Source organism: Simochromis diagramma, unplaced genomic scaffold (assembly GCF_900408965.1).
Source record: "Simochromis diagramma unplaced genomic scaffold, fSimDia1.1 OVJJ01000097.1, whole genome shotgun sequence".
NCBI lineage: Eukaryota > Metazoa > Chordata > Actinopteri > Cichliformes > Cichlidae > Simochromis > Simochromis diagramma.
In genome coordinates, this window is record NW_024387319.1 from 1,000,891 (window position 1) to 1,023,723 (window position 22,833).

General features: G+C 44.1%; 1 protein-coding gene across 1 annotated transcript in view; it reads right to left on the reverse strand.

The window, feature by feature from the left end:
• Positions 1-202: 202 nt before the first annotated feature.
• The window catches only part of LOC120717254 (sodium channel protein type 2 subunit alpha-like), a 218,048-nt gene continuing 195,417 nt past the window's right edge, over positions 203-22,833 (reverse strand). The window contains exons 20-23 of the mRNA XM_040005166.1: positions 22,495-22,635; positions 22,288-22,408; positions 20,667-20,854; positions 203-747 (exon numbers count right to left, since the gene is read on the reverse strand). Of these exons, the coding sequence (XP_039861100.1) occupies positions 592-747; positions 20,667-20,854; positions 22,288-22,408; positions 22,495-22,635 (606 nt within the window). The 3' untranslated portion in view covers positions 203-591. The remainder of the gene's footprint in view (positions 748-20,666; positions 20,855-22,287; positions 22,409-22,494; positions 22,636-22,833) is intronic.

The window sequence follows — 22,833 nt, forward strand, 5'->3', positions numbered from 1 at the left end:
CTTATACACTACTGGTACCTTGTATCGATACCACCCACATTCACAAGCACAATATAGGCATTCTGTCCAAAGACATGGTCTCGGTGTGGTTATCGCACACACAGGTTGCTTACTGGAATGTGCGGTGATTTGATGAGATGGAGCTAAACTGGAGAACCCCTCAAAAGCAACAGAGGGATAAAAAAACACTCCCACTCTTATAGATGATGAACTCTGTTTCTGATCTGTGTTTTCCAGGAACATAATGACTGGGGTTAACAGTGACCGGGATGGCGTCATCACCTATGAAGATTTAGACCCCAGAGGGTTAATTAAATACAAGAATTCTTTCAGCAGATTTAGTTGTTTTTGACATCGGAGTTGTTTAAGTTTAAAGATAATGAATAAAGGCTGACAAGGACAAAAAAAATCTGTGGATGGGGAGATTAAGGAAGTTATTCTTTGCAGTATTACTTTTCCATCTGTCCATCAGCTTACTGAAACAGGGAGGCATCCATGGACATGCTGCCAGTCCATCTCAGGGACACAACACATGCTCAAATGCACAGCAGCAGCCAATCAAAATCATCCTTTAAATTAAGGCGCTTGTCTTTAATTGTGTGTGTGTCTGTGTGTGTGCTTACTATCTGGGAAACAGTTGTCAGGGTCCATCGCCTCTTCAGCCATCTCTGAGTACTCATCCTCTTCTTCTCCAGGCTTCCTCAGGTCCACCGTGCTGCCCTCTGATAGGCTGATGTCGTCTTTCGGCTGAATAAAACAAAAACAAACAACCAGTCATGGACTCGTCACCTTCACCACATCGACCTGCGACTGGTTAATATCACCTACTCACGATTAAAATGAATAAATAAATAAAGAAGAATAGAAAACGCCTGCACAGATTAGGTGAGGGTGGGTTGGAAAGCAGCTTGCAGATGCAACAACTACTGTAGGAAGGTTAAAGACAATTATGTAACCTGCCCTATACTGGAGCTACCACTTGAATGCATGCAGAAGGGTACCAGCTAACAGGATTGAGCTTAACTCTGCGTCTTGTCTGAACTAATGTTATCTAATGCTAACAGTCAGTTTAACTCTGAGTGAAAGTATTCATTGGTGCCAATCATAACACTAATGTGAGCAATCAATACACGTCAGCTGTTTTTAAATTATTTTTCTATTTTGTATTTATGAAAACAAAAATCATTCTGACTCAGAGTGTTTAAGCCAAACCACTAAAGGCTAATCAGTCTGAACATGCTGCCAACTGATAGGTCAAAAAGTGAGGTTTTTCAGTTGCTATTTAATATTTTCTCATTAACAGTATAAAAATGGCTGTAGTGGTTAGAACCTGTTATGAAGAGTCAAGCTGAGTGTTTTCACTTTGACAACTGAGGTTAGGAACAGATTTTGAAACCACACACAATCCTGGTTACTCTTCCTTCTGACTCTTAGATTGACTTTAATTAACAAAACTGAGTTAATATTGTATTAATTATGGCTCAAAACTAGTGACTGAACTCATCAATCCAGTAGGAGTTCCCCTACTGAAGGAACGGGAAAAGAAAGATGAGTCTTCTACAGGTCGCCCCCTGTTGGCCATTAAAGAAGGTTAACGGTACTTCCACGCTGGCTCAGTGTTGTCATGCTTGTGAACTGAGGCATGCACCAAAATCAATCGCTTTTCTAATCATATTCCAGCCCTGAAGCTGGATCAGATCTGTCATTAACTATAAATACTTACAGGGGTGTGCTGATGTCACAGTTAATGCTAACAGTGACCAACGCAACAACCATAACCACAACATAACACAACTAATACACTGTAACAGATTTAACCTCATAAAAAAGAAAAACTCTAGTGTGTAAATGATTTACGCAAGTCACCAAACTTTTAATCAAAGTCCTTGAAACCAGTGCTGACTATCAGCAGCCTCTTATTCTCATTCTCTGTTGTTATGTCCACCTATCCATCCACCCAAACCTCCTCCCTGCCTTCAAGGCTTTTAAATAACTCCACTTTAGCTCCAACCGGTGTTGTCATTTCTCTGTAATAAAGGAACACATTTCAGAGTGTGTTTTTAATAGTCCCTGGGCAACAATGGAGCTCTAACACACACACACACACACACACACACACACACACACACACACACTTGACATTTTCATTTGTTGACAATAAGAAATCACATCTCCAGTAAAGTAAGGCTTCCTACTCGCATCTGAATTTGTTTTACTATGAGCGCTGTTCAAGCTGTTTGTATGTATTTGTGCGTATTTTGTTTGTGCGATTGTCACTTTGCTGCAGTCGAGGCTGAATGAGTCAGATTTAATGTTACGTAACTGACAGGAATCCTGGCTGAGAAAACAGAGAGACGCCACCTTCCAAACCTTCCCTCCCACCGCTAGGAAAACTGCCGTCTGTTCGATCTGGGCAAAACTAGACGTTAGGAAATCCCCCCCCCACCCCCACCTCTCACGTCCCCCCTCATCCCAGCGGACTTCAAAGGTCCCTGTTTGCTAAGCATCATGGGAGTTTAACTCTACAAAGGGACGAGAGAGATGAAGGGATAGGAAACAGGTTTTCTGCTGAGGCCTGAGGAAGGAAATTTGGCAAGTTTTGTTGACTGTCAGGACAAAAGACACAGCAGGGGTGTGAGTGTGTGTGTGTGTGTGTGTGTGTGTGTGTGTGTGTGTGTGTGTGTGTGTGTGTGTGTGTGTGTGTGTGTGGACAGGTGAGCTAACTACCTGTGTCAACAGCTAACTCATGAATACATTCAGAGTCTGGGAACAGAAAGCAGCCACTGTGACGAATGCCAGCCTTGGACACACACACACGCATGCAAAGGTGAAACCAAACAGACGTGAATACACGGCTAATCTCTGACAGACACACACACACACACACACACACACACACACACACACACACACACACACACACACATACACGTGAAGAGACGCACACATAAAGTGGATAATATAATATAACACACACGCAGCAGCCTTGGGCCAAAACCTCCTGACGGTTGACGTCTATAATGAGCGGTTTAAATGTATTTCTAGTCATAAGCTGTTTCTATTGTGGAGCCAGAGAGGACCAGCAGGCAGCACATTCACGAACATTAGAGTCACGTGTAATCGGATTACTGTAATCCAAGTAAGAGAACAAGTACATAAAAAACAAAACTTACAATTAATGAAAAGCGTCTGTGCTTTGAGTGCATCAGCAGGTTTATTTAACACGTCTTCACTCAGTAGAAAAAGCTTTCTGTAATTCATCACTGACATCTGCTGATTTGAAAGATTCTGATGATGTTCTTTTAACCCTTTAAGACCTGCCATAGAACCAAGTGCGCCAGAGCTTATATTATATTTTTACATGCTGTGGAGCCATTTTTGGGAGCATTTCAAGTTGATATACATCAATACAACCATTGGAGCCTAAATGTTAATAATATGTATGCATTAAGTGCATAGTAATTATATAAATTGCAAAAAAGTGCAATAAACTACAAAAAAATTGAAAATCGTTTTTGTTTTTTTAAACATATATTTCTAGTTAGAGAAATTTAAGAGGCTTATCCCTCAAAACTGTAAATACAAAAAAGTTGCACAAAATAGTTTCCCACCCAGGGAATTTATTTTGAGTGTCTTTATAGTTTTATTTTTGAAATGCACCAATTTTTATACACTGCAGGAAAAACGAAAATAAATATTATACTGCAAATTTGCAAAAAAGCAGCATCAAAATAAACTATTTCCAGCAGTGCAATATGAGTCCTAAGCATCCCAGAAACTATACAGAAAGTCATAAAGTCAAACATAACTTTTAAAAACACCAGTATAGGCTCATGAGGCCCTGATGGTAAAAAACTACATTTCCGTGAAAATGACGTCACTTCCGGTTTCGGGCAGGTCATGGTGGACATGCGATAGTTCGCACTGACGTCTATTCCAACGTAGGAAGTGTTACAAACAGCTGATCGGATCGGCAAAGCGTGTTTCTGGAATATTATGTTTTTGTTGCTGCAAGTGCTTTTTATGCAGTTTTTGCAAAGCTTTATGTGGAAGGAAACCGTGACCTAGGACAAGCTGATGGCATAAGATGTAAGTACAACTCCTCCGGTTTCATATGCAAAAAAATTATTGCGCTAGCTCACGTGGTTGCAGAGCTACCGGGATTTAAAAATAGTTGTGCAAAACAGAGCGTGCCCGCTCTGACCGGCTTAAAGGGTTAAGGAAGACAAGTGAACAAAGACCATCGATAGCAGCTTTGTCTTTTGTTTTTGTCCACTTTATTAATTTAATGACAACAAAAAGTGAAGCTGACGTGGAAATAACTTAAAGCTGCATTCTCCTAGTGGCCAACAGGGGGCGACTCCTCTGGCTGCAGAAAGGCTTCCTGTGATGGTTCTCTTCTTATTTGTCCTTCTGTATTTTGTTGTAGTCTGCTCTCTGTGTTCTGGATTATTTCGTGTTTCTGTATGAGCTCTCTAATTTTCATAATGACGTGGAGCGTACTCTAATAATAATTAAATATTAATAAAAAGTTATTTTCTTGTCAGTTAAATATTGTTTGCAAACAAAAGGAAAACAGCTTTTGAAAGTGTCTTTGAACAAAGTGCGTGATTTAAAATAATGTTTGAGTTTCCTCTAAGCTGCATTTGTGCGACTGGCTTCTTCAGACTTCTGTGTCCGGTCTCCTCGCCGAGCTTCCTGTGTTCACAGCCGTTCTGAATCAATCATTTAACTGTTTCAGGTCTGTGATGAAAGTTCTCCAACTTATGCTCCTTATTAGAATCAGAATTAGGATAACCCAGGGTTTGCTCATCACCTGCTGACCCGGCACTGCTGGTGGTTTCTAGATACCAAGATGGTGACAGAGAAAACACTCGGGGGTTCCACTTACAGTTTATGGGCCCAAATTAAATATTTTGCAGCTCAAAATAAGCAAACAGCTGAATTCTTATCTTAAACTCAACAAGATGGCAGCCCAAACACAAAAGCTTCAAAAGGCAGAAATCTGAAACCGATGGTGACGTCACAGAGGCGTAATCCATCTTTTATATACAGTCTATGCGTCTGAAACCCTCTGAATAGACAATAAATTGAAAATCCACAACAATGGAGTGTTTAGTTGTTTGTTCAGCAGGTAGCTGCCAGAGTGAAAGACATTTCATTCATTCATCAGCAAAGCCAAGCGTGTCGCATTGTTCGTCTTCACTAGGCAGGAGGAATGGCATGTCCACTACTAACGAGGACCAACACAACATTTTTTGTTCCCTGCAGTCTGCCCTTTTGTTTGTTTCAATCCAACAAATGCAGACATAAGATATATTTTATATTTACACAAGGCTGAGAGAGAGACGGAGAGAGGGAAACAAGCGAGAAGGCAGCAGAGATGGATGCAGGCAGAAGTGCAGACTCTTACATTTAGTCAGATGAGCAGCTCCAAGTGGAGAAACATCTTCTGCAGCACAAAATAATGACATCACACATGCAGAAAACAGCTGAGCGAGCAGGTCAGGAAACACACGGCGTGTTGGCCGGTCGGGGTGAACGTGGACAGACGGCAGGACGGTTTATGCTTCACAGAGAAGGCAGACCATGTTACAGTTCAATGCATTGAATTTAATCAATTCACTTCAGTTTTATTTGTACAACACCAGATCACAGCAACAGCTGCCTCAAGGTGCTTTATATTGTGAGGTAAACACAACTGAAAATACAGACAAGCCTTGGCGAAGGTGAGAAGGAAAAACCCTTTTTTACAGAGAAAGATTTGAAGAATCACTGCATGTTTCGTGCTGCTCATGCAGCTGCTATAGAAGCTTCTGGAGCCAGTCACTGACAGCAAACTACAACATAATTCCCCTTCTTTAGATGCATGGCAGTCCTGGGACCCAAACGAAGCTAACTCCAGTGTTATATACACTGATTTAATGTGGGGATCATGTCACATGATGGCCTGGGTTCCTGTGTCTTTACATCAACAGCAGAAGTTTGAAAACGTAGGAGTTAAAACTGATCTTTGCTTCTTCAGATGAAACCGTATGTCCGGTGCTGGTCCTGTGGGTGAGGATGCCTTTCTGTGTTTCTCTGAAGTAACTCTGCAGAGCTGCAGCTCGAGAGCTCATCGACATCCAATCCGGGAGGTTTTGATGTCGGCCATTTCATAACAGACAGGAGAAATCAAAGCCAGGCCGCCGCCTCCATTTCCCACCACCTGTCTCTGCAGACAGCACCTGGACATCTGCTGGCGGGGATCCTGAACTATACCGGGGTCAGAGGTCACCAGCTTGAGACCGTGATAGCAGTCGGGGTCACAGTGAGTTTTACTAGCTGACATTTAAGGGCGCGCACACACTCAAACAGCTGTGAGGACAGGGTACAGCTGGCACAAACAGAGGAAAGTCACACACATGCTCAGCTGTTTCTACATTCATGCCTGTAAGAGCCAACCAGCTTCAGTCCACTCGTGCTTTTCCTTATGTTGCTTATTTGTCTCCTGCTTCACTGGTGGATGTTCAGACCAAACATGGCCAAAGCTTCAAAAAATGACATCAGTGCACTGAAAAGCAATCAGCAAGCGATCTTTTTTCTGCTTTCTGCTCTATATGATGTCACAAAGACAGGACATCCTTAATATGGTCGTCTCAGGCACAGAAGCTCCGCCCACCTGCAGTTCAAACCCTCTTTGTGGGAAGAACTGAGGGGCTGCATCGAAGCCCAGTATGAGATCAGTGTGAACTGTGCAAAGCTGCTGTAGTAAAGTCACAGAGTGAAAACACGGAGCTGGAGCTTTAACCTAAAGTCCGACTCCAGCGTTTGCCTCACAGGCGTCCTGACGGTGGAGCTGTTTCTAAATGATCTAAATAAAGAAGCGCGCTGCGGCTCACTCAGTTTTCCAACAACAGTGTTGGTCTTTAGCTCGGAGAAATCCGACATGTCAGGCTTCTTGGATTCTTTGTTTTAGCCCAAATCACAGCGCGGACACGGAGTTTTTATGCCTAAACCAAAGCAACAAGTTAACCTTCAGCTTTTGCGTCAATCCTCGGATGTGTTTGTGTCACCATCCTAATGTGAATTTGTTTTTAAAGCAGGAGTGTTCCTGTACGCAGCTGATCTACGCAAATCTACACGGTTACATTTTAACCGCAGTGAAACATGTAAAGCTCATTTAGAGTTGTTTAGGACGAGCGTGTAAAAGGCTGCAGTGATGCTGCAGGGATTCGCTGCCTTCTTTGGAGGGAACAGAAAAGCTGGGCACAAACTCCTGTTTCAAAGCAAGAAACCCGACGTAGTGCATTCTTGAAATGTTTTGGACCATTTGAATTATGAAGCTTTTAAACAAGAGCAATTTTGACATTAGAGTCGTTGGGAGGTCGAGAGGTGTTATAAAAGGAGCCAGAATGCTTTACAGCAGATGATTATGAAGCTTCGTGATGGTATCCAGGCTGCAGCCGCTGCGTACCTGAAGCACCGAGCTTAGAAAACACAAGCAAACAATAAATCACAGGAGCTTTTATTTGGCGAGAACAATGCCGTCTTAATAACACTCTTAAATTATTTAAAACTTTCCCATCCAGTCGGAGCAAAAGGATCTAAAGGTCAACTGCCAATGACTGCCACTTTGGTGACCTTTGACCTTAGCTGTTGACCGTGGGCACGACGACCAGCTGATTCCAAGCTTTTACAAGACAGTAAAAAACCACATTCAGTGATTTATAACACCATTAAAGGCTCGGTCAGCTATTTAATCATTACATAACCAAACCAAGGGTCTATTAAAACTGGAGTGCCGGAGCGGCTTAACAGCTTCTATTTACAGTGAGCTGTTTGTGTACTGGAAATAAATTACATACAACTGAGCTGGCGGGAGTGGGGAGATGGGCCGAGAGATATAGAGAGTAGCAGAGGAGAGAGAGAGGACGACAGCAGAGGGGAAAAACAAGGAATTACAGCTGGAAGAGACGTAACAAGAGGGAGATGAATGGCTGCGGTGGCTTTGTTAGCTTCACTACGACTGATCAGCTGTCGCAGCTGCACATTTAAAATAAAGAATTTTGGCCTTTATTCGGTTACATAACAGACTCTATACAATTATTGATATTCGAGGCCGGATAAAGAGTGAGTGAAAGTGATAATAAATAATAGTTAAAAATCATAAAATGGTAACCCCACAGTCAAACCCTCGTCTCCTGAGTGGAAGTCTGTGGACTGCGAGCTTCTCACCACACAGCAGGAGAAAACACGTTTCTGTCAAACTAATGAACATGAAAGACTCATGAGTGCCTACATCAGCCCGTCACAAACTTTAACCTTAACTCTGAATCATCGAGAAACGGGCCAGAACAATCTGCAGCTAATCTCTACTCTTCTGCTAAAGCTGAACATGAAAGACGCCACTTTGACTGTAAAGACAGAGACACACCCTGAAAGACCCACAGAGGGAGAGGGTGCTATAGAGATTGAAAATGTGACGTCATTCCGGGGTAAAACCGCAAAGGATTGTGGGAACGAGTGGCAGGCGGTACTGGCGCACGCAGGCTTTCACATGAAAACAGTCACACAGCGATAAAAAGAAACAAATAATGACAAGAAGCTGTTGTATTATTAACTGCAATAGCCGGTCGCATGACGGCCACGGGAAGCCGACGGGTAAAGTCATCGGTTTTTATCGGATTACGTCGTGGAAGAGAAATTGTTCGAGCCATGTTTCCGAAGTAACAAAGAGCCGACGGATGGCCTGGATTGCAGACCAAATATGACGTTTCAGAACACTCCAGCTCTCGTGTTAGTCTGCTCCAAGCATTTCCACAAAGGTCAGTCTGCTGTTGTAGTTATCATAACATAATTGTTGATGTAGGTTACAAATAAGTCTTTATTTGAATTGAATTTGTTGTGCTATGCTGCTTTGTTCGCGGTGGCTTTGCGGCCTAATGTTTGTTGTGTTTTGTAGGAAAACCAGCCTACAAAATGCAGGAATGCGATCCAGACTGGCGCCCTCTATCAACCTGGTCATACAGAGTTTAAAGCTGCTACCACAGCCAGATTTGATCGGTTAAGACAGAGAGCGAGATCAAAACAGCCACGAAAAGTCCCGCATATATGTGCCCAAGTGTTGTATTGAAGCAATCAAGTGATGAATAGCTGTTTTCCAGTATGTTGTTTTGCAATGTTGTTGGATTTTTTTTTGCATTGTTGATTTGTTTTTCATCGAAGCAGCTAATAAAGCACAATTGAATACAATTTTGCATCTTTCTTATAAGATTCTATAATAGAATGAAACAATAATGCCAGTTATGAATAAAGACAATAAATTGAATGAATTACGAAACTCATTTTATTTCTATTAGATCTGAAATGTTGTGTAACACTACAACCTGAAACAACAATTAGATCGCATTGGCCTGTACAGGAGATAAAGGACAGAAATGTAACAACAGCTGTGAAATGGAATAGTCCAAATCACCAAAGTAAACTGGACCTGGGCTTGTTGCAGGGATCTGAAGTCACTAAACATTTTGTGAGTGTATGAACTCACACTTAGGACCATATAATAATAAATATGTGCGTGATGACAGTCGGGCAGCACGCTAACGTCCTTACTCCACTCTGTATGCTCGTATGGGTCTGACCCTTTCACTCCTCTGATTTTTTCGTCGTACTTTTTTTTGTTTTGCCTTTTCGTCAACTCTGTCTTTGTACGGAGCTGCCGTGCTCTCCGTCGTTTTGTACATCACTGTTTTTGGGGCAAATAAAATGCAAGTAGGGATTAAAACCGCAGAACTATGATTACCGGTGCTGGAAATACTAGCGCTTAAGATGTGTTAAGATGGCGCCGGTGAGGTCGGCTGCCGTCACGACTGCTCCGACCACTTTTTCTTTGTCTTTGTTTTTTAAGTTAGTTTTCAGCGTTTCTAAATCGGCAAAATCATCACCATTGGGTACATTAGGTATGACAGTGACACTCTTGTTTCTATTGGTATACAATGTACTCACAATTCGAAGTTTTTAACTCCGGATCCGAGCTGGCCGAGTGAGATCTCGAGGGAGAACAAAGGGAAGCGGAGGCGGCCTAGAGGGAAGCGAGCCGGCGTCAGGAACAGGCTGAGAGCTCGTGCACACCGCACACCTCTGCCTAGCATCCTGCTCGCCAACGTCCAGTCACTGGAGAACAAGCTTGACGACCTCAGGGCCAGGATAAAGTTCCAGAGAGACATTCGGGACTGCCATCTCCTCTGCTTCACCGAGACATGGCTGAACCCAGCGGTGCCGGACCACGCCATCCAGCCGGCCGAGTTCTTCTCGGTTCACCGCATGGACAGGACACGGGACTCGGGGAAGTCAAGGGGAGGCGGCGTGTGTTTAATGGTGAACAACAACTGGTGCAACAGTGCGAACGCTGTTCCTCTCACACGCTCCTGCACACCAAATCTGGAACTACTGTCCATCATGTGTCGTCCTTTTTATCTACCTCGGGAATTTACATCGGTCATTGTAAGTGCCGTTTATATTCCACCACAAGCGGACACGGTCACCGCCTTATGCGAGCTGCATGAGGCACTCACACAGCACCAGACACAACACCGGGACGCTGCGCTTATTGTGACGGGGGACTTTAATAACGCCAACCTCAAACGCGCAGCGCCGAACTTTTATCAACACATCACCTGCCCCACCAGAGGTGAAAGGACACTGGACCACTGCTACACTACGGTCAAGGACGGCTACAAGGCACAATCCCGCCCCCCGTTTGGCAAGTCTGATCACGCCGCCATTTTCCTCATGCCAAAATACAAACAAAGGCTGAAACAGGAAGTTCCGGTTCAGAGGAAGGTCGCGCGCTGGACGGACCAATCGGTGGCCGCGTTACAGGACGCACTCGATGACGCAGACTGGGACATGTTCAGGAACAGCTCCGACGATGACGTCAACGTGTTTACGGAAGCGGTTGTGGGATTCATCGGGAAACTAGCGGATGATACCGTGGAGACAAAGACTATCACAACGTTTCCCAACCAGAAGCCGTGGGTGGATAAAACCATCCGCGACGCTCTGAGATCCCGCACCGCTGCCTACAACACGGGACTCAAGACGGGGGACATGGACCCGTACAAAGCCGCGTCATATAACGTGCGGAGGGCGGTGAAAGAGGCGAAGCAGCGCTACGGGAGGAAACTAGAGTCACAACTCCAACAGAGTGACTCTAGGAGCCTGTGGCGGGGACTAAGGACAATAACGGACTATAAAGCACCAACAACCGGTATGACGAACGCGGCCGTGACTCTGGCAGACGAGCTGAACACTTTCTATGCTCGCTTCGAGGCTGCAGCTAAGGTCTCCAACAATGCTAGTGCTAGCGGCGCTAACGGCTGCAGACAGGAAGATGCTGCCAGCACCGGAAACGTGCTCGTCATCTCCGAGCATGAAGTAAGGAGAGCCTTCAAGAGAGTGAACACCAGGAAAGCAGCAGGACCAGACGGCATCCCAGGTCGTATCCTAAGAGACTGCGCATACCAGCTAGCTCCTGTGTTCACTGAGATATTCAACATCTCTTTATCTCAGTCGGTGATCCCCACATGCTTCAAAGAGTCCATCATTGTTCCTGTCCCGAAGAAACCCCACCCTGCTTCTCTCAATGACTATCGCCCTGTAGCCCTCACCTCAGTAGTGATGAAGTGCTTTGAACGCCTGGTCAGAGACTTCATCATTTCTTCACTACCAGACACACTGGACCCACTACAGTTCGCTTACCGTCCAAATCGTTCCACAGACGATGCCATCTCTCATCTCCTCCACACATCACTCACTCACTTGGACACTAGAAGGGGGAATTATGTTAAAATGCTCTTCATAGACTACAGCTCTGCATTTAACACCATAATTCCCTCCACACTCACCACCAAGCTGGAGCATCTGGGACTCAGCTCATCTATGTGTCTGTGGATCTCCAACTTCCTAACTGGCAGACCACAGGCAGTAAGGATGGGCGGACATGTCTCAGCCTCCACCACTCTCAGCACTGGAGCCCCCCAGGGGTGTGTTCTGAGCCCCCTGCTGTACTCTTTGTACACATATGACTGTGTGGCCACTACCAGCTCCACCACCATCATCAAGTTTGCTGACGACACCGTCGTGGTGGGCCTGATCTCTGATAACAACGAGACGGCCTACCTGAAGGAGATTAGGAATCTGGAGAACTGGTGCCAGAGGAACAACCTCCTTCTAAACGTCAGTAAGACAAAGGAGCTGATAGTGGACTTCAGCACTAAGCAGGAGAGGAACTACCAGACCCCCGTCATCAACGAGTGCCCAGTGGAGAGAGTGGACAGCTTCAAATACCTCGGAGTTCACATCACGCAGGACCTGTCATGGTCCTGTCACATCAACACCGTGGTGAAAAAGGCCCGACAGCGTCTCTACCACCTCAGACGCTTGAGAGACTTCCAACTGCCCTCCAAGGTGCTCAGGAACTTTTACTCGTGCACCATAGAGAGCATCCTGGCGGGAAACATCTTAACCTGGTTCGGGAACAGCACCATGCAGGACAGACGAGCTCTACAGAGGGTTGTGCGGTCAGCTGAGCGCACCATCCGCTCCGAGCTCCCTGACCTGCACTCAATCTACAGCAGGCGGTGCTGGACCAAGGCCAGGAAGATCGTGAAGGACCTCAGCCATCCCAACAACAGACTGTTCTCTCTGTTGAGGTCAGGAAAGCGATTCCGCTCCCTGAAGACCAACACAGAGAGAGTGAGGAGGAGCTTCTTCCCGCAGGCGATACGGTCTCTCAATCACACCACCACACAGTACTGACCCACACATACAGTTCTTACACACACTGGACTTTCTGGACTTTGTTTTTGCACAACACTGGTCACTATATTCTTCATTTCCGGTTAATACTTGTACAGCTGCTGTTATTGTGTATATATTTATTTATATTTAGATTTCTTCATACATTCTTATATAGTTCTATATTGTGTATTGTGTATTTTGTTGTACAGTTATTTTATTTTCAACTTTAATTTATATTTTATTCCTTCCCAGTTAAATTTACCCTTCATTCTAATTTGTGTTGTACAGTTATTTCATTTTTAACCTTAATTTATATTTTATTCCTTCCTAGTTAAATTTACCCTTTTTAATTTTTCTTTTTGATTTTTCATATTTATTTCCTATCTTATTCATAGCCTTTCCTTTTTTTGTTTTCTTTAGGTCACGAGCAGTTGTCCAAGCATTTCACTACATATCGTACTGTGTATGACTGTGTACGTGACAAATAAAATTTGAATTTGAATTTGAATTTGCTTGATGCAGTGTTTTGATTTTGTTGCCACGGGTACCCACAAAGCAATGCACAAAAGTCACGTGGTCTGTGAATCTCTATAAGTAAACCCAGGCTCAGTGTTAATATGGAGGTGTTAGCTGTGGATTGAGGTCGGTGTTAAAGCAAAACAAACAGATATCAGCCACCTGCAACCCGAGCTCTGAGTGACAGACTGCTACGCAGCTGCTACACCGATCACACTGTCTCCATCCCCGGCTTAACTTTACTGCTCTCAGCGAGGTTCATATCTGTCTGACTTTTACCTTAAATATCACAGTCAGAACACACAACGTGGTTATGATAGTTGTTCTCCTTTAAATGTATTGTGTGAATCATAAAAGTCAAGTCAAAGTTGAGCCAACATGCCACGTCATGGCTGAGCAGGGATTGGAACCATTGGGGAACACGTTACAGAAGTACAGAACAGTGTTTTTATAGAGTCTAAAGTTGGACAGGACTGACTCATTCTTAGAGCCTGCCTCAAGTGGACACTGGAAGAACTGCAGGTTTTGTAGATGTCCACAGCTTTGATGAAACATGAAACAGTGTAAAAGACAGAGATCAAGAACCGCTACTTCCATTCTGGGCATTAAGTAAAACAGATTCATTCTCTTTTTGCAGTGAAACGGGGAATAATATCACTTCTTATCACTGGATTCCCGCCCTTGACCCCGACACTAAACCACAGACTGGTCCGGTCGGCGCTGACAGCTCATGTTCATCTAAGCCTAACTACACATCGCAGAGAGAGCGACGTGGAGCTACACCTGACCCCAGCTGCTGACTAATGTTCAGATCTCACGAACACCTTCTTGCTGGTGCATTATTTAACTGCGTAACTAGGTCACGAGCTGGCCAACACGCATTGTCTGACATAATAAAAAATCATTGTTCATTCATGTTGCTGAGCCAGCAAGAAGGCTTGCCAAAAACAACACCGGCATGAATTATTTAGATGTCAAAATATTACGTATTTAACAAAAACACAGCGGCCATGTCTATTACTCATGGTCAAACCCCCAGTGTGTGTGTGTGTGTGTGGCTTTGTCTGAGACTCGTTATTTAAAGCACAGTTACACTAACAGTCGGTGATGACGCTGAACAACGTCACATCGCCGCTGCCTCCGCTCATCTGCAGATAAATTCTGAGCATGCAGGTGATTGGGGATGCTGCAGGACACCAGCTTCTTCGATTATAAATCATAAAAATATCAGAACAGCCGAGCACAGATTAAACGGGCAGGTTAAACACCACCTGTACAAAGACTGTGCATCATAAACTGTATTTGTGAAGTGTGCACACTCTCAGGCGCCAGATTGGCCGCTGAGTGCAGCTAACATTAGCAGGTTAGCATCCACGTCCCTGTGCTGATTGTAGTCACACATCGCTGCGGTCGAGTGGATGTATATCAGCTGTCACGCTGACTCTTTCCAAGGTTTTTTCACAGAGAGAGAGAGATGCTGCTGCCTGCTAGATCCCTAACATGTCAGACCTAACTTTCACCCAATCAGAAGGAAGTTGGCCCAAAGGTAGGGCAGCCTTAAAGGGAAAGGATGTAAAATGTTATTTTTCAGACAGGGGACGAGCTGAGGGGTTGCACTTGGGTCCAGGATGAGTTAAAAAAGCTAAATCATGCAAAGTTACTCCAAGTAGATCCAAGAATAAAAAATTGCAGCTAAAAACAAGCAGAATAGATCAATACTCATTTAATCTAATAAAGTGCTTCCAGCATTGCCTCAGCTCTGCCTCACAGGAGGAGCTGTCCTGGCAGGGGGAAGCTGCTGCTGTGACTGGCTCATGGATCTGTTGCAAACTAAATGTTGCAATAAAGAAATGTCTTTAATACTTTTTCAAAAACAAAGCGTTTCTCTGGCAACACGAAAAACCAGCTAAATAAGTCTTGTTACAGTTCAAATGAGTTCAATCTCAGTCTACGTCTGGGCCCTGCCAGTCAAAAGCTCAGACCTCAGACTGCTCTAAATGATTGGCTTCTACATTTTTTTTCTACTCTGAGATCTTTATGATGTCAAAGAGAAATGATTTCACTTATGTGGTCATCTTAGCCAAAGTTCTTCTAAACAAAAGGAAACCAGCTAATACCAGCATTCAGAAAGGAGCTGTCCAGAGTGTGAGCACAAGCATTTAGTGACTGGCAATGCAACCCAAATTTTCTCAAGTTATCCCAGATTCGAGGCAAGCGACAGAAGTGACAACCAATGAGAACAAAGGATGCCGTTGATTGACTTATGAGAGGGTGACAAATACATTTAAGGGTTGCCTGGGCCCAGAATGTCTGCTGATGATGCATGATGAACGGACTTCCTGTGTGGATGCGCGTTCATTATAAGACAACAGTGCTACAGGAAGTGCTGAGCTACGGCCATCCCCAAATTAAACCCCAAAAAGAAACTTTCTAAAACAGAGATGCTGGAAAAAACAGGGTCATTTTATAATGGTGGTGATCCCTCCCCACAACCAGAGTGGACGAACCAACGAGCTTGTTAAACTCAGAACAATGGAAACCTCACAGCTGGAGAGTGTTTGTTTCCTTCTCTGTCTCTCGTAGTTGTTAAATATTTCAGGGGGTTCGGGAAGAGGTTTGGTCACGTCAGGAAACACGTCGTAGCTCGCTGACTGTAAGTCAGCACCGTTCAGTTTACAAACGCTCGCATTCAGCTGGGAGGATTTCAGGCGATCTGAGGGGAAATGAGACAATCAGAGTAACAGGTAACGGGAGGAAGACGAGGAACGATGCATCAGTGCGTGCCTGTTCTTCTCTTTTCTGCTGAATGTCCAAGTGAATTAAGAAAAAGGAATAAAGGGAATGAGATGTTACAGCAGTGGCAGAGAGAGAAAACAGCCCTCTTGCATCACACACACACGCACGTACGCACACACACACACACACACAGGAAACAAAGCTTGATGCTAAGGAGTTGTGAAAGCAGCGATGCTCTGAGTCCCTCTCTTTCTGTTGTCCCGCCCTCCAATCCAGCCTCCCGTCTCAAACAGCGTTAGCGTATCCATCTCTGTGAGGACGACGCTAACCTCCAAATGATTCTGCTCTAAAACCAGATTCGGACGCCTGGACGGCTCCTCTGAACCTCCAGCAGATGGTGATCGGACCCTCACCCGGACCGGTCCTCACAAACATATACATGTATTTACACCACCACCCCCATCCCCCTCTCTGGCTCAACAGCAGCTGATTTAGGGGGAAAATATGTTCCTGAGCTTTGTTCTATTTATGCTGCCCTTTCACATTAGGTCACAGTGTGTATCTGTGTGTGTACATGTGCCGCAGCTCTCGCTGTATTTGCATGTTTCACCTCGCGGCTAAATGTCTACTGCACCACGCAGTGGATACAGAGATCCTGTAAAGCTAGAGCAGAGCAGAGGAGATCTGGTACTCGGCTGTTTGTAGGCGTGTTCAGAGCTTTTAAACAAGTCAGTGACTCTCACCTGTTTTTCATGCTTGTGTTATGTTAACACCCTGAGCTACAGCCATTGCCACCAATGGCCGCCCCTCCCTGAGGCCGGTTCTATTGGAGATTTCTTCCTGTCAAAAGGGTTTTTTTCCTTCCCCCTGTTGCCAAGTGCTGCTCAAACTTGTTGAGGTGATTGTTGAGGTTCTCTCTCTAATACTGCACGGCCTTTATTTTTCAATATAAGGCAGCTTGAAAAGACCGATGTTGTGAAGAGAACTGAGCTATGGATTTTTAATAAAGCAACCTTTTTTAAAAAGCCTGTGATTACATGCGCTTGATGTGAAAGTAAATGGTTAATGTGGAGATCTCGAACTACTAGACGGCACAAACACACAGTCTTCCTTTTTCTTTCTATGAAAATTATCTTTGAAATGGATGGACTGAGACGAAACACACACACACACACACACACACACACACACACACACACACACACACACACACACACACACACACACACACACACACACACACTCAAAGTAAGAGGGTCCCTCAGACAGAATTGGAGGCCTCCGGCAGTGCATTATGGTCCAGCATTTTTCTCACTCTGCTGTGCTGCGTGTGTGATGTGTTTGTGCTAAAAGGGTGTATATTAGTGTGCGTGTGTGTGCATCTGTGGTAGTGATGCAAGTTATTCAGACTCTGCGTGCCTCTGTGTGTGTGTGTGTGTCCTGCCTCACTTCATCTATTCATAGGACAAAAAGTCCGACTGAGCCGCAGACACCGTGTGTGTCTGTGTGTGTTTGTAAGTTCTTTGTACGACTCTGTGTCACATTTTTCAAACAGTGTAATATCTCCTTTAGGAACAAAACTCATAAAACTAAAATTTCTTAGTGTGTGTGTGTACCGAGGAAGGAGGAGAGGAAGAAGAGGGAAGAGATGTTTCGTCGTTTCCTCTCTCTTCTCTTTGTATCTAACATGAAATGACAGATTTGTGTCATGTGTGTTTGCCTGTGTGCGTCTATGCGTGTGTGTACACACCTGTGCTGACTCGGTTCATCATCACCTCTCCTCTTTAATCATGTTGTGCACCTGTTCTCCTTCTCACCCCCTCCCTCCCCCTCCATGTCCTTCTATCACCATCATTTCCAGCCTGGAGGAAGGACCCTAAAAAAGCGATCCCAGCTCGAGGTAGTTGTGCGTGCACGCAGCGAATAGAAAGATTGTGGAACGTCTTAAGTTATTCTTACAGATATTGAGCAGAAATCTTGCTAAAGTTTGCTAGAAGTTGCAGAAAAACAGTGTGTGGAAATGAAACTGATTTTAAGAAAGTGCTTCCTTACACAGTTTCCTGTGTTTTTGATGCTCCTGCATCGTATTAATGTTGCTCCAGTGCAAACGTCAGTCACGCTGTGATGTAATAGCCTTTTAGGAAAACGTCTTGAAAGTAGTCAAACCTAAACCTGACCTTTAACAGTGAAGAGCAGTGTTGGTCAAGTTACTTGAAAAAAGTAATCAGTAACTAATTACTGATTACTTCCCCAAAAAAGTAATCCCGTTACTTTACTGATTACTTATTTTCAAAAGTAATTAATTACTTAGTTACTTAGTTACTTTCTAAAAACACGATTTACAACCTGAATAGGTGATAAAGCGATAGATCTTTCAGCCCAATTCTACTTTTTCTGCATAATCCATCATACAAAATGTAATCAAATGGAAAAGTCTCTTTTTAAAACTTGTTTTATTAGTTTTAATCTTTTAACTTTATGCATCAAGCAAAAATTTAATTATATGCAACATTCTCTGACTTGTTTAACATTTAAACCTATTTTCTGCACATTCCAGCACATAAAATAAAATATTTTTTGTGTTTACACTCAGTCTTTCAAATAGATCCAAGTAAAACACAGCAGAAAATAAATAAAGTCAAAGACTCAGCGGTCCTGTTGCTCTATTTTCACCTGTAAAGCAGGAGTGGGGTAGGCGGAGGTTTACCCTGGTGCAGGTGTGCCGCGGTCAGTGGAAGAATCCGCGAGTTTCTCTGTGAGTTTCCCATTACGTCGTAGCTACTCGGTGCTTGTTTGGAAGTTTAGGGCTTTTTTTCGCTGTAAAAAGAAGTTTTCTTCCCACGCACAGCGGACACTAATGTTTTTGTCACTTTTTATGGAATCAAACTCAAAGTAAGGTCAGTACTTCCACGCTTTAAACGCTGCACGCTCATACTCTCTCCCACACTCGATATATGATCCATTGTTGATCTGCACACAGCTGTTGTCACTAACGTCGCACTTGCTTACGTCACTGTCGTGAGACATTCTCGCAAAAAAATCACGGTTTTAGTAACGCAGTAACGCAGCGTTCCTACGGGAAAGTAACGGTAATCTAATTACCGTTTTTGCAATAGTAATCCCTGACTTTACTCGTTACTTGAAAAAAGTAATCAGATTACAATCAGGTTACAAGTAACGCGTTACTGCCCATCTCTGGTGAAGAGTCAAATGTAATGACTTACACAAACAGGAGTAACATGCAGTACTGAGCATACGGTTCATCAGAGTAAAGCTGAAGGACAGCTGAGCTCAAAGTAATAATCCTAATGAGCCAACAGCGCCGCACCTGCCTGACTTATTTCGATTATTAGAGCATTTGAAGCTGTGAGCTGTTGTGACTCAACAATAGGGACTCGTGAGCTTCAGCCCTCACTGGGAATCTCAGAGAGTTCCAGGTCAGCTGGGATTTATGTGCCGTCCAAAGTGCTCTTGGACTGCAGCCATGTTTTTATTAAACTGCCTATAACTAATAGCAGTAAAGTCTTCACTGCATGCTAACGTACAGGGAGGACGCTCGGCTTTACTCAGCAGAAACGATGAGATGGCAGCTGCTGGGCTGAGCGTGCTGCCAGCAGCTGAGCCGCCGCAGACGCGCTGCACAGATTAGTCGAGCTGAAAAGTGACATCGAGCCTGCACGGGATAATTAGAAGATGAAAACAACACATGAAAGCGGCACATGAGCCGTGGTAAAAATGGTCTGCACATGCTCAGATCAATCATTACGCACGTTATTGACTGGAGGCAGCAGCACTGATCAAAGCTTACAACCTTTTTATTAGTGTTTCATCAAGTAAATTCACATTTCCTTTGGAAACACTTTAGCACTTTAAGTTTTAATAATCCAATAAATCTGCTGCCTGGTCAGTGCTTCTGCTTTTTTCTGTGTAACTTATAATGGAATACTTTTAAGTAACTGTGAGTATTTCTTCTAATAATCGTTTCACGTGACTCAGGATGTTACGCCAGGATCATGACATACAAGATAAATATCGTGATGTGTTGAATAAATCTTTAAACCATAAACATGAGTGTTCACTGAAGTCAGAATTTGTGTGTTTTTACCACCAACTTTCACACAGCGAGACTTAATTTTCTAAGCACAGAAGTCGCCCCCTGCTGGACATTAGAAAACTGCAAATTTACAGACTTGGCACCAGTGAAACAGTTACAGTAACACAACATCATTTCCACGAGCACCGGTTAAAAACCAGCTGAAGCTTGTTACAGCACAGATGGGTCAAGTTCAGCTGAATCAGCGTCCTTCGGATAAAAAAAACAATGAAATGCATGGAAAATAATATTAGTTAAATATATGTTGTTGTGCATTTACTTAAGTATGTAAGTCTGGCTTTTTAAGATGAGCTGTAAGTGTTGAGTGGTAGATGGCGGTGCACCTGTAAGGGTTAATGAACTGACCTGAAGACAGACCAGCCGACAGACAGCCAGTTGTTAGAAGGTAACCTCGGGGGGGGGGGAACAGCAGCTGACTCATCCTCACACCTGAGCTTCTTACGTCACACACAGGTGTGTGTGTGTGTGAACCAGAAAACCTCAGTTAGCTCAGCACAGAGTCAGTTCTCCTCCCTACCTCCTCCCTCTCCTCCTCCTCTTCTTCCTCAGAACCCTCAGTCTGCTCCTCCTCTCCCTCCCCATCCTCTTCCTCCTCTGGGAACTCTACGTCCGACTCTCCGGGGGCGATGGGGACGCTGATGGTCAGGTTGGGATTCGTCATGTAGCTGTCATCCTCCGGCACCACGTACTTCTCCACGTGACGCCCTGGGATGAAGAAAAAGATGGATGGATGAACTAATGGAAATATTTTTATCCCTACCTTTCTGCAGGATTTGTTTTATTTGATTTTTTATGAAAGTTGATTTCTAAACAGTTTAGAAAATCCAAACTCAAGGCCGTAGATGGTCAGACAGCGGGGCCGCGTAACAGTCTAAGACTTAGAAGATCTCTCTAAGAAGTTCAATAAAATGAACTTCATGTCTACACATTAGAGGGTCTGCTTCCACCAAGTTACTTGCCCAAGGACACAACGACCGAGACTGTCGGAGCCATCCCCAACCCCCGGGCCACAAACCAGTACCGGTCGTTTAGTACCGCGAGAGTTGAGTCTCAGGTGTGAAATTCATGGTTATCAGGGTTTTTAACGTTTTTATCGTTATCTCAGTTTCCCTGGGTCTTTTTCCGTGTGTTATGAATAAATCTTCGTTTTTTTGGTACCGGTACTGGTTTTATTTTGTTGGATTTATCCGGCACACCTTAAAGGCCGGTCTGTGAAAGTATTGTCGGACATAAACCGGTCCGTGGCACAAACAAGGTTGGGGACCGCTGCTTTAAATAAATCAAGTTAAGTCTTAAATGCATTTCAAAGATGGAACTGCATGAATGCCACATGCATGGAAGCTTAATTTACTAAAAATCACATCATATTTTATCAGATAAGACTTCAGCGTAGTGAATGAGACCATATCCACATCAAGAAAGTCCTTCCTGAGGTCTGTGGCCATTTTTTCAGAGACTTCTGCACAATCAGACTTCTGCTGCTCCTCTAACAGACTGATTTATTTGGGAGGGAACTAAACTACTTCATGGAAACTTCTCTTCAGCTCATTAAAAACATTCACTTTTGCCATCAGACCTGGAAGTTTCATGTTTTTGGTTTAATTTTAAGAGACACACCTGTCAATAATAGTTGACGGTGACCTTTGATGGAAATCTTATTTAAATAAATTGATTTAGCAGCTTAATCTCATTTGTTAATTATGTACGAAGACGTTTTGAAAAGATGTTTGTTGTTTAACTGCTTCACACGGCTGATTGCTGTTTATGTGTGACTGCTTCTTGGCTGAGGGCAGGAACTTCCTGGAAACAAAGCTGGTCGGCTTTGAGTGGCTCTCACCCAAGAAGATGCTTGGCACACAACCATCAAATGGCAAATTAATGTGTTTATATCTTTTATGGATCGGCAGCTTATAAATACCAGATATTTTTACTCTTAAATCTCAGATGTCACAGCGCCTTACATGCATTAAACTGAGAAACAGCCGCAGCTGCATGACAGCAGTCCAAGGCTGGTTACTGAAAGGTGGAAATTAGCCAGATGAGGAGGTCATTGTGAATTCTAACAAAGGTAACACGAGAGGACGAGTACATCCGATCTGTGTTAGTGTGCGACAGAAATAATCTCTGAGGTATGTCACCTATGACAGCACCGTTGGCCTCCGTGTGGATGGTACTGAGGCGTTTCAGCTTCATCATGGCTTTGGCCTCCTTTCGCTTCTGACGACGGCGCTTCAGGTTCCCATTAAAAAAATCCACCACCTGAACCACAGACAACATGAAGGAAAACACAGTGTGAGACAGAACGAGCTCTGTGGTAGTTTACAAAGTGACGCACAGACGGGTACCTGTCTGCGGCACCAGGCCAGGCCCCGGGTGATCCTGTGAATAGCGATATGCAGGTTGTTCATCTCCCCGTCGTCGTCTGGAGCCGAGAGGTTGTCAGAGCTGAAACTGCTGAGGAGCAGAGCCAGGAAGAGGTTCAACAGCTGGAGACACAGAGAAAGACAGCGAGGGAGAGACGCTGAGTTTAGAAATTCAGTTTGTAAGACAAGATTCAAACGTGCGTCAGGACTCTCGCCTCTCCTTCTCTTTGACGTCACGGTTTGCTGAACTGAACTGTGGGTGCGGTGTGAGCGTTGAGAAAAGTTCAACTTTTCAGGCTTTCTTTTTTCAAAAATGATCTT